The sequence below is a fragment of the Pinus tabuliformis genome, chromosome 7 (assembly GCF_031772625.1).
Source record: "Pinus tabuliformis cultivar Carrire ecotype Pingquan chromosome 7, CPIR1, whole genome shotgun sequence".
Lineage (NCBI taxonomy): Eukaryota > Viridiplantae > Streptophyta > Pinopsida > Pinales > Pinaceae > Pinus > Pinus tabuliformis.
In genome coordinates, this window is record NC_142293.1 from 1,707,171,296 (window position 1) to 1,707,184,029 (window position 12,734).

The following is a 12,734-nucleotide window of genomic DNA, read 5'->3' on the forward strand; positions in this document are numbered from 1 at the left end:
CTGCAGCTAGACCAGGGGAACGAGATGAATATAAAGGCGAGAGCTCAGGCTTTATGCCATCGGAACTCGGCAACAAAGTTACAGCATTTTTCGGTGGTCGTCGAGGAGATTTTATAGGCAGAGAATCCTTTTTGCTGCGCTTGCAGTTGGGAGGGGAATTTACACTGCTTTTTGGAGGTCGACTACGAGATCGAGACGAAGGATTACAAAGCTGTGTCTCATTTTCAGTAACCACGGGTTTAAAAGGCTTTTCTTCGGCGTTCGTGATAGAGAAAGGTGCAACATTTTCATCATTTTCCATCTTTCCCCCTTCTACGATGCCCGACATAGAAACAGCTTCAGCCATCATGTAAAGGCCTGGATACCAATTCGGATTTCAGAAAAGCGGCCGCGGCCGTGGCCGAGCAAGCCTATTAAAAAAATAAAAAAATTTAATACTGAGCAGGGTTTGCATACCTGATATTGGTAATTTATTGTGATTCCATGAACAAATCCTTTCACAACGGCTGTGAGCGGAATTAACAGAGTGCCAAGGATTGCATAGGCAAAATCATATCTTTCTAAAATATTAATATTTAACTTCCAATCCCTACAAAATGCACATCCGCAGAATCGGCGAAGTATCAGAAACTTGATTCAACGACCAAATTGAGCAATGAAACACCCGGAGAGCTGAAATTTCACGATACAGCCCTCTCTGTGGCCTCGGCCCCTCCTGTGAACAGATCTCCTTAGTTTAGATAGAATGGCCGTTCAGCGTGATCACACTGGCGAGCCAAAAACAAGGGTATCAGAAGTTTAACCATATGAGAAGATTGCGGGAAATGCAGATGGGAAAATGGGGAATTTGAGTTCCCTCTAAAATATTGGCCAATTTAAAATTCCCGCCGATATTTGAACTTTGCCACCAGATTTTCCAGACTTTCGAATATTTAAATATTTACCACCACGGTCACACCATTGGCGCTATAGAGATCCGTGTGACAAGGATTACTCAAAACTAAACCACGTGACTATGGCTTTGATTTTTCCACTCATAATATCTAATGTTAGAGAACACACCAACCTAGACTGTTTATGTTGCATTTATCTTAAAAAAATATTAATGGAATGGAACATGACATTAAAGGAGTTTAATTTATTAATGGAAGATTGCAAAAACGTACAGATTAGAAATGGTAAACATTATAAAGCATATTAATGTTAAATACAAAGTGTTTAATTTAATAATAAATATATAATTTATTATCTAACAAGAAATCGGGCAAGAAAGAAATAACTCTCAAGATAAGCAGGGAGAAAGCCTTAGTCAACAACAAAAAAGTGAACTCGACAACCCCTTAAGCATCAACAATTATGACGATTCGAATACCACACAAAATAAATCTTCATTTAATAGCAACGCAGATCTCCTAGACCAAACTTCTTCTTCGACTATCTTCAAAATGACGAACACAATAGATCGCGAAGCTAAGACGCCAATGTCCCAAGAACTAGAAGAGATGAAGGAGATGCAAGATAAAGGAAGTTGGAAGACCATAGAGAAAAAAAAGAAAGCTATAGCACCAATCTCGCCAAGAAAGACGAAAAACCAAACAATTAAAAACTAAGAAAATTATAGGTCCAATAGACCAATTTAGTCTCAGTAGACGTTAACCACTATCATCATCATCATGTATCTATTTTTATTATTAAATATATATGTATTATTATCTAAAAACTTTATTTTAATATGATATGTATTCTTTAAGTTTTGAGTTTATACTAAAATAAAAATTGTATATAGCATATGGTAAAATAATGTAATGTGTTTGTTTTTATTATTGGATATATATATGTATTATTATCTTAGAAACTTTATTTAATATGATATGTAAGAGTGTATTCTTTAAGTTTTGAGTTTATACTAAAATAAAAATTGTATTATAAAATGGTTAGATAACATATGGTAAAATAATGTTTTGAATAATTTTAATTATATTAGTAATAGGGAATTTTTTTAATTGGGTTAGAATATTTTTTTTTTTAAATTAATGTTGGGATGATAGTCACTAAAACTATTATATTATAGAGAATATGTTAAGGTTGTTTATTTTTATGTATATGTTAGGGTTTTTTTTTTTCTTTGTTAAGACTAACCTACGCACCCACGGGGATTTGAACCGGTGACCTATCGCAAGGAGTGCCTTAACAGTGCACCCATTCACCGTCAATCCAAAGCCCCGTGGGCTATGTATATGTTAGGGTTGTTTTAGTAAATGTGTTAGGTTTTTTTTGTAGGGCTTGAATATATTATTGCATGGAAGTAATTTCCTTTGTGTTATTGCTAAATTGGTTTGGTTTTTAACTTATATATTGTGGCATCATAGCAAGTGTCGTCAGGGGTATAAACCTTTCTTTCAAGAATGTGGTCGTAGGATATGGAAATAATGGTTTGAGCCATTAGATGCAAGTACCCCATGGATCAGCTTTGGGGCCAAGCCGTGTGGATAGAAACAAAGATGATCCTCCATTGGGATGAATTGGAAAAATTGTATCAAGGAAGATGCTTCCCTAAGGTAGTCAAGAATACGAAATATGAAATAGAATCAGACAAAATTGGGAGTTACATCCAACGTATGAAGGATTGTGCCTTGATATGCAAGTTCATTGGGATTTGGCCAACAAAGACAGCATGGGTTAGATGGATCTAATAAAAATGGCAATTGAAGGGACACATGGATCTTGAGCTAATAGCACAAGGTTTCTTTACGATGATTTTTGCAAATTTAGAAGACAAAAATAGAGTATTCAGGGACGGCCTAGACTTTTTCAATGATGCAATCTTATTCATGAAATTCTAGCAAAGTACAACCCAAAAAAAAATCTCACAGTGCCAAGTTGGGTTCCCCTAGGGAGAATCTTACAAGGTATTGGAAACATGATTGCAGATTTTGTGAAATTATTCAAAGTGACCAAATGGGGATGTTACACCTGATATGCAAGTATATGTGTGTATATGAATGTTTCCCAACCACTACAAGAATCAATCGAAATCTCCACCCATTATGAGGATTGGAAACAACCTCTGCTTTATGGGCATGTAGCGTTAAGATGTTCCAAGTGCCATGAATACAACCATTTCTTCAGGGATTGTCCCCTGAATCTCATAGAGGCAACAACAAAAAATTTAACCAAAATTGGATCATGGGGATTTTCAGAAAGTCCAACCTCTTCGAAAAAAGCCTCAAGCACAAAATGGGGCAACACCAAAAGAGCCCTTTCAATCCAAAAACCATTATGAGGGAATGACTAGAGAGGAGCAAGATATGCCAAATCAGGTACATTCTTAATAACCGAATCAAGTGAAGGGAATTCAAAAACTAAAGGTGGAAGCTCATAAGAGAAAAATGCCAAAGCAATCCACAAAGAACGCACCAATACAAAAAATTGATATGTCATACATATAAGGAACATGGAATGTTGTTGGGTCGGCGAACATGGATATGGAAGAATTCACTCTCTCAAATGTCATTGAAGCATGGAAAGGTAAGGACCCCGGAAAGATACTAGATCAACAAAAAGTTGTTTATACAAACATATTTGAGCTAAAAAATAAAACGAATGTGACTTTGAAGGGAGCAAGTTCATCCCTAACAAATCTTGGCATTCAAACACAAAGCTTCAAAGATAGTCCATGATCCAAATTGGATCATTGTATTATTTTTCATTCATCTTAACTCTTTCAAAGTGGAAAAAAATGGAGGAATTAGCACATTAGACCATTTTTACTAATGGTCCTAGTTTGAAAAAAAATGGGTCAAAAACTTGAAGAACCATTTTGAGGCCTTAAATGAACACTTTGTGTAGTCCCGACCTTATTATGGATCTAGGTTCCATAATCTACACATCCATACCTCTCCAACAACACAAGGATTGCCTTAATCGAAGCTTGTATGATAAATTTATGCCTCTCAAAAGTTGACATATCGAAATTGACCACCATAATTCAAAGGATGCCACATCAGCCCCCACTATTCATGGAAAAGGGGCTAACCACGTGATCATGATGAAGAAAACTCAATAAGAGTCAATGTTGTAACTATAGTTAATAGTTTAAGGAGCCAAGCTTAACCACTAGTAGGTTATCGAGCCATGTTATAACTAGGTCACTAGGAAAAAAGTTATGCCTCGAGCCATGTAAGTTATTGATCCATGTGTGAGAAAGTTATGCCTCTCGAAAGTTGACATACCGAAATTGACCATCATAATTCAGAGGATGCCACATCAGCCCCCACTATTCATGGAAAAGGGGTTAACCACATGATCACGATGAAAAAAGCACAAGAAGAGTCAATGTTGTAACTCAAGAAGAGTCAATGAAGAAAATTTGCTATTGTTAATGAAATCGTACTGAAAACAAGAGACACAAATTTCTTCTACTATTATACATAAAGGAAAACACACGATAGAAACACATGCAATATCATGCAACCATCAAAACACAAGGAACACAATGATTTTACAGGGGAACCTGACTAGGAAAAACCCCTCCGTTGCTTTGCATTCATTCAAATGAGAATATGGATCAATTACAATTACTGCTTCACACATGAAGCACACCCTGCACTGCAATTATGATCTCCTGCTCACTGACGTGTTTTGACCAACACTTAGCCAAAATAGGCCTCAGCCTTCCTCTTGTTTATGTTGGGCATTGGATAATCCAGTGCTCCCTGTGTGTTTCGCAACATGGCTTAACTACCTCTCGTGGACCTGTTAACTCTGGCAATGCGTTCATTTACTAGCACATGCGGGTTTTGGTGTAACGACAATCGTGATTCCAACAAGTGGTATCAAAGCCAAAGGCCTCGAGTTCGAATCACACCTGGCTCGCGCTAAGGGGAGATTGTTGGGCATTGGATAATCTAGCTCTCCCCATGTGTTTCGCGACATGGCTTAACTGCCTCTCATGGATCCGTTAACTCTAACGATGTGTCTGTTTACTAACACCTGCGGGTCTTGGTGTAACGACAGTCGTGATTCCAACAGTTTCCTTAAGCAATCCTTGGGGAAATTAACCCCTGAAAAATAGGATAATTTCTTATTTCCTTGCACAAACCCTGAAGGAATTGATCACTTGCTCCATACAATAATTGTACACTCAACTAGTATACAATTTAGAATTTTAATGATGCCTTTTCCTCCACTCAAAATAGGCAATTCGAATTCCATGCATGACTAGGACTATTTTTAGTAAATTGATCAGTTAACTAAGAGATAAGTGAGTTAACAACATTTATACTACTCAGTTGAACTCCTACTGACTCGATTCTAGACTAGAGCTCAGATAATTCAGTTTAACTAACAATAATTCTACTCGATTGCTATATTTTAGCAATCAACCCATGCACAACTCTACTTCTAGCCTACAAACTTAAATTTATTGATTTAACTAGGAGACAAGTCCATGTCACTCCAACTAACTGCAATCTAAGTCATCGTGTTGATTTGGAAAATCAAATTTATCCATGTGACTAAGGCACAAGTCAAATGAAGCTTTTTCATGCTACAATTTTAACACTCCCTCTTAGCAAGAAAAGGATTTTGCACAACCTCAATCCTGCTCCAATGGAATGCATTGTAACACAACTAACACCCCTTCTCATTGTTGTTGTCACTAATGTAACAATTGCAACTGAGAAGCATCCAAAATATTGAATCAATTGTAACTATGAGTTGCAACTCTCTTGAGTCTCTAACTGCTACTAGTGTGCAACTATCGCTCAAGATCTAACTACATCAAATTGCATTGATCCTTCTGCTACTGAATATTGTGGGCCCCTATATCAAGGGTAATGATCCATGAGAAGAGTATACTACAATTATCGTTGCTCTCCTATGGACCCTACCCAAATATTTGCAACTTTGGGACTAAAGCTCTACATCGCCCTACCTCACTCCTGGAGGTATGGTTGCATGCATGGCGAAATCTACCTCTATCTTGTAGATATTTTTAACTCAAACACCAATTTGTTTTACTTGTCTAGTAACAACATGCTTCAAATAAGCTTTCCCCTCACTAAACAACACATCATATCCACGGTCTTCAAATACAACTACAGAAACTAGATTTTTCTTCAGACCAAGCACACGCATTACATCCTTTAGGTGAATATGGGAGCCTTACTCCTTCTCAAATGTGATAGTTTCAATCCCTTTGCTATTATATATTCCATCAGCTCCAATCTCTATGTGTAATTACGCCGTAAGGCGTTTCCATTTGAAATGAATTACCCCAGGTGCTGCTGTGTCCTATTGTTGACCGTAGATTTATGATGTTAGACGATGGAATGAAGTGTGATCGTTGATCTGGAACACTGAAAGGTTAATGAAGAAGCAGGACGGACCCACCGCCAGCGAGCCATTCGTTTCAGCGGCTCGTTTCGCAGCTGATATGGGCTTGTTATAATCATGGTGCAGCAAACAGACACCCGAAAAAGATACCGCACTGTATACTTAACGCAGACCGGCTACCTTGCCCTGTGCAAACCTACCGGTGCATGATCTACACCAAAATGCCCAAAGATCTACCATCCCTGCTGCTTCACCCATATAAATCTCACGATAGCTCGATTTTTATGTCTGTGCTGCCGCGCCCTTTGCTCAAGTGAATGAATTTGTTGCAGGATTCCAATCCGAGTCTCTGCTCAGCTGTGTTCATTTCTTCACTGCAACGCTAATTCCATTTGGAACTCGCAGCTCATCCTCAGTCAGGTCATTTGGCTCCTTTCTTGGGTAAGAAATGTGAGAAATCCGTGGAAATTCCAATCATTGCCTCATTCTTGAAATTGCTTACCTACAATCCATTAGTACGAATAAACTTATAACGAGGCAAATAGCGGAACCAATCGCTATTGTAGAAAGCCGTTCGTAAGCCATGCGAAATATGTTGTCAACCCGGTATCCGGAGACTGTTATCATATTGAAGGTCAGGATAAAAATCACAACGCCGTAATCGTATTTGCGCTTTATTTTGGGGAAAAACCGAAGGTATGTTGCAGATGCCCCTGTAAAAACAATTATGGTAAGAACGATATCTAAAGTAAAATGTCCAAGCTTTTTTAATTTAATTTGGCCATGCCTACCGATATCACGAGGATTTTTTTTTTTACGGAATCTGGTTAAAGAATTAAAAAAATCAGTTTGAATAGGATTTTAAAAAACAATGTTAGATAGATGCCTGTTAAAATAATAATTAGTTTAATCTCACCCCGTAAATTCCTAAATATTCTTGGAAGTTACTTCTTTTTACAGGTGTATCATACAATTTTTTAATATTCAAAAAACAGGTTCAGCACATCATCAAACCTAGAATGAAACACGAAGCAGCGATAAGAATGGGTTCTCCTACTGTCCCGGCCCTTTGGGCTACCCATCCAACCAATATACCAAGAGATCCTGCGAGCACTGTCCCGATTCCTCTATTCAAGCCCTTAATAAGAGTGGCACCTGCACAAGGATATTTCACAAGAAATCTTATACTCGCACGCATATCCAATCAAAAATATTAGGTCATATCTTACGATTACCTTTGGTTTTAACAAAATTGTTCAACCTATTGAGATGAGGACATTTTAAATCCAATTTTATAAAGCCAAAAGATCTAAACATGGACGCATCTGCATTTATAATTACATTAACGTATAAAAGAAAAAACACAAAACAGTAATTCTGAACCGGAACAAAGGTTTGTTCAAGTTCGATAGTATTAATCCAAGGATTTGCATCGATTAAACTAATTGATCGAATAATCAACGAAAAGTGTTAGCAATTACCTGCAGTAAACTCAAAAACCACCACAACGGTCATGATAGCCCAGATGGCATTATTACCCACACCATTAAATAAAGGCTCCATGAGATAGAACAGAGATACCACTGACAGTGCAAGCCCAACCTTGATCGCGTGTATAACTTTTCGCCAATCGTCTTTCCCCATCTTCCATACTCTTCTAAAAAAATCCTTCAGAACGAGCTTCCAGATTGGAATTTTGTTTGATCTTGTAAATATATTGGGCTCCTCAGCAAAATTACTTTCAGAATTTTCTGCTCTGCTACTTTCAATGTTGATGTTACACTCGCTGGACTTTTGATCCGCCATTGACAAACCAGAAGGACAATCCTTGATACAATAGAACTTGGGGTCCTAAACTTATATATAAACTATTGTCAAGTGCAATGCATCACAGCGATTCGAATTGATCAGAAAAAGATTCTGCACCAGCAATTCTATGAAGCTTGTCTGAATATTCGAGAGACGATTTTCTGAATATTCGAGAGACGATTTGCTTTGAAAGTATTTTGAGTGCAGAGTTTCTTATATAGAGTCCATTTAGTGGCTTTAGAAATTTGGCCACTTAAAAGATTATTTATGTCCACTACGGCATAGTGGGATAGCACTGTGTACGTTGTTTGCATAATTTGTAATACCGAAAGCGCACTTTGCAGCATGTGGGTCATGCCGAAATGGATCCCCAGGCCAAATTTCAGAAGTGGATTTCATTTAGCATGATTTTGGCAGTTTACTATCAAATTTCTTGTCACCATTTGACAAAATTACTGCGCTACAGTGAGTTAAATTTCTCTAATCCGGGCATAAATTTAAGAGCATCGGAGCCACGGCTGCTGACATTGATAACGGGTACTCGAACTGTTACTGATTAGTTTTAGGGCACGAATGTTTCCTTAAAATTTGGTAATTTCAACCATCCATATTTGCAATCCCCAACTATGAAGGTTAATGTGATCTCTACACACAGTAACAAATGGGGCAACTAATCAATTTACTTCAGGAAGTTGTTGCCTACTGGATTCCGTTTAAGGTTACCAGAATGAAAGCGATTTGAGTGCTCTTTATCAAGGTCCTTGCTTATTGCTCCGGTAATTGTTCTTGTTTGAATGTTTCACATCCGTGCACCATAGTGCTCCAGTAATTGATAAATTTACTTGTGAATTTGCTAAACACGGGATGATCACGACACCTAAAAAAAGGTGATCATGCATTGAAATAATTATTTTTATGTACGTTATAATCAAAATATCTGAATCCTGGACTCTTATGCGGCAATCTAACGGTTGTCATTTGAACGCAGTCAATCTTGAATTTGGCATCCGAAACACGCGCGCTCATTGTTAGTACAATTATTTTGTTTTATTGAAATAAACGTACACCGGACGAACATGCAGTCTTAGTGTAAGCGTCATGTTTAGTTCCACATAATATCAAAACAGATGGCCAAGGATTCTCATAGAAAGTGGAGAGCATTCGACACAGTTGAGAGGGAGCGGCCGACATTCTATGTTATTTTCAAATGAAAACACCAAATGTCAATCGAAGCAACGGTTGAATTCATTGCAGATACGTCATATCATGTCGTTCGGATTCTCCTTTACCCTTGAATTCTCTCGAAATAACGGGCAAACATTTTCGTGGCTGTTCTCTAACGGTTTGATGGTAGATGTTTTCACTATTCTTCTGGGCCAATTATTTTTTTATTTTGATTGAAATTAAGGGAAATTTTCATGGAACACTAAGTTTAAGTGATGTAATTATCCGAATAGAGTAGTTTTTTTCTCCCTAAAAGTGGTGAATTTATTTATATATTTATTAATATAATTATATTAAAAATATTAATGGGGTTATTGAAAGATTCATAAATATAATAAAAATAATTATTGTAATACTAAGAATGTTTTATTAATGTACATATTTATTTTATTAATTATTTATAAAAAGATTATGAGTCAATTTTAATTGGACGGAAAAAAAGAATTACATATTTTATTGTAAAATGGATGATTTTACTAAATAAAATTTGCTTATATTAATTTCCCTATCTAATTAGAATATGAACTTATTAGAATTGAATAATTTCAATTCCTTTGAAAATTGGTGAGCTGCCAGCCACTTGACACGAATCTAATTTAACTTGAGAAAAGAAAAAGAATTACACATCTTATTGTAAAATATACCATTTTGCTCGACAAATTTTGCTTATACATTAATTTCCCTAGAATATAAACATATTAGAATTGGAATAATCTCAAATCTCTAGGAAATTGGTGGCAGCGGCTGCAAAAATATAATTTTATTAATGTACATATTTATTTTACTAATTATGTATAAAAAGTTTATGAGTCAATTTTAACTTGAGGAAAAAAGGAATTACACATCTTATTGTAAAATGGACCATTTTGCTAAATAAAATTTTCTTATATATTAATTTTCCCCTCTAATTAGAATATGAGTTTATTAGAATTTGAATAATCTCAAATTCATAGAAAATTGGTGAGCTGCAAGTCACTTGGCACAAATCCAATTTAACTTGAGAAAATAAAAAGAATTGCACATCTTATTGTAAAATATTAATTTCCATAGAATATAAACATATTAAAATTGGAACAATCTCATAAAATCAATACAAAACATTAAGATGAACATATTTCCCAAAAATTAATCTAAAAATCAATTAAAAATCTTTTAAAAATTCAACACATCTTCCTCACCTTAAATTGAAATAATTTTATCTCCAAATTCTATAAAAAAAATAAATAAATAAAATCATTTACATAGCTTTCTAATTTTCTGCGGCTATTAAATTTGTAAATTTTCATTAAAATAATGGGGCCACAATTTCAATAAACGGGGGCAATATAATTACAGTACACACCGCACTAACAGCTGCGAATGCGTGATACATGAGAAAACCTCATCTATTTCTACATGAACTCTATCATCTTTGGGAACCAGCAAATGTTAAAATTATTATTGTTTAGAGTTGCGCTTACATTCAAAGATAGATGTGAGAAAAAGTTGAATCGTGAAACTTGTATTTCACTAAAGATGCCAAACCAATAGCAATGTAAGAAGATTATCTAATACAAATCATGCTTCTGATTTAGATGTAGTGGGACACATCCCACTACAATGTGTACTTATCCAAACAAACTGATAGTGGTTTGGTGTTGTACTTTCTCCACTATTTTCAGGTTTATATTATGATTTATGTGATATCACACGTCGTCATAAAATTGTCACATATTAAGGTAGTTACAAAATTTTGGAAACTCTAATATTTACGCCGTAAGGCGTTCCCTCTAGAATCAACACATATTATTACAAAATTTTGGAAACTCTAATATTTACGTCGTAAGGCGTTCCCTCTGGAATCAACTCCCTTCCTTGATTACGTGTCATTTTGTGCACCATACGATTAGATGTTAGACGATTACACAAATTTCAAGCGTTAGATCAATGGCAAGGGGAAGAGACACGGGCAGAATGGAGTGGTCACTGTGATTTGAATTCATGGTTATTGCCAATCGCAGAACCTGCGCATACCTCCGCAATACCCTTGATGCCCTTCGTTTCCGCGGAGTTTTGACCTTTAAACTGCAGACCACCTTTGGTGGCCACCCTTCCCGTTTCTTGTACAGGCAGGAACAGACGAAGGTGAGCTAATCTCAGTTTCAGTCCCACCTTTTCCCTCCTTCCCAACTATTCTTCGAATGGCAGGAACAGTTGCAGTATTTGAACGCCCGCCCTCCTGCAGGGCAGATATCGGCGGAGGACGACAGGAGATTGCTGAGATTCGTCCGGTTGGAGGATGCCAAAAAAAGAATACAGTGGATTCACGACGACCGCATTTCATATGACGAGCTGCTGCGAGTTTACGTGGAGTCGTTGGAGGGGACTTCAGAGGAAGAAGCGAAAGGAATAGCGAAGCTACTTGACGAATCGGGCCATGTTCTCGTATTGAAAAAGACTGTCTATTTTCGTCCTTACAAGGTATATCTAAATTAGAGCTTCTTTAGCATTTCTGGGGCTCAGGATTCACTCATTTGGGATTTTTAGTTGTGTTTTCACTGATATTCTTTTTTCTTTGGTGTGGTTTCAGATAGCAAGAGCTTTCGAGAAGATCATGCCTACGCCCCTTGCAACGAAGAGCCATCCTTACAAGGAAGAGCTGGAGAGACTGGAGAAAGAAAAGGAGGAGATTGATCAGAAAGCTCAGAGTCATGCCATGACAGAATTACGGTTGGGGTTGGGGTTTTTTGGACTTCAGAGAGCGGGTTTAATGAGGTTGACATTCTGGAAAGTGTCATGGGATGTGATGGAGCCCATTTGCTTCTTTCTTACATCAATTTACTTCATGGCTGGATATGTATTTTTCCTGAACACATCCAGAAATCCTTCATTCCAGAGCTTCTTCAGCATTCACTTCGGTGCCACGCAGAGAACACTGATGAAGAAAATGAATTTTTGACATAGAACGCTTTAGAGAACTCCGGAGGTTATCCAGGCCTGGGTTGAAGCCCCCTTATTGTCACAGGCGTCTCTGTAACTATGATGATATCTAAGATCCCTAACTCTGTAATTTTTTTAGCATTTTCATGCTGACGATTTGTTTAGAATTATTTGGAAATGCTATGAAATGGATTGGTTCACCAGAATAGTGGATATGGGTTACATTGTTACTGCTTGATTATTGAATGATTAGTTCTGCACTGTAAGACTGTTTGCGCTATTGAAATACCAGACAACCTTTATGCTAGAATTGCTATCTTATTATTTGAACAGAAAGGAAGTTTTAAAAAATATATATATAAAATGTAAAAAATTAAAAAACCTTAGTGATCTACTAAAATTTAGGGCAAAAATCTTCCCATAACATTACAGTGTCTCCCCATAAC

At 36.7% G+C, this 12,734-nt stretch overlaps 1 protein-coding gene and 1 pseudogene across 1 annotated transcript; one reads left to right on the forward strand and one right to left on the reverse strand.

The window, feature by feature from the left end:
• Positions 1 to 6,834: 6,834 nt before the first annotated feature.
• On the reverse strand, positions 6,835 to 8,185 carry LOC149255158 (aluminum-activated malate transporter 12 pseudogene; annotated as a pseudogene).
• Positions 8,186 to 11,349: 3,164 nt separating this feature from the next.
• On the forward strand, positions 11,350 to 12,307 carry LOC149255159 (calcium uniporter protein 5, mitochondrial-like). The gene is made up of 3 exons (XM_089454965.1): positions 11,350 to 11,493; positions 11,557 to 11,829; positions 11,939 to 12,307. The coding sequence occupies exons 1-3, from the start codon at positions 11,350 to 11,352 to the stop codon at positions 12,305 to 12,307; spliced, it is 786 nt and encodes a 261-aa protein (XP_089311091.1).
• Positions 12,308 to 12,734: the final 427 nt, after the last annotated feature.

What these genes read in the sequence shown, in the direction of transcription:
- LOC149255159 (XM_089454965.1), top strand. Translation starts at nt 11,350, where the DNA reads ATGGTTATTGCCAATCGCAGAACCTGCGCATACCTCCGCAATACCCTT. An exon ending in ACAGGCAGGAACAGACGAAG is followed by an intron (nt 11,494 to 11,556) that starts GTGAGCTAATCT and finishes TTCGAATGGCAG; the next exon opens with GAACAGTTGCAGTATTTGAA. An exon ending in TCTATTTTCGTCCTTACAAG is followed by an intron (nt 11,830 to 11,938) that starts GTATATCTAAAT and finishes GTGTGGTTTCAG; the next exon opens with ATAGCAAGAGCTTTCGAGAA.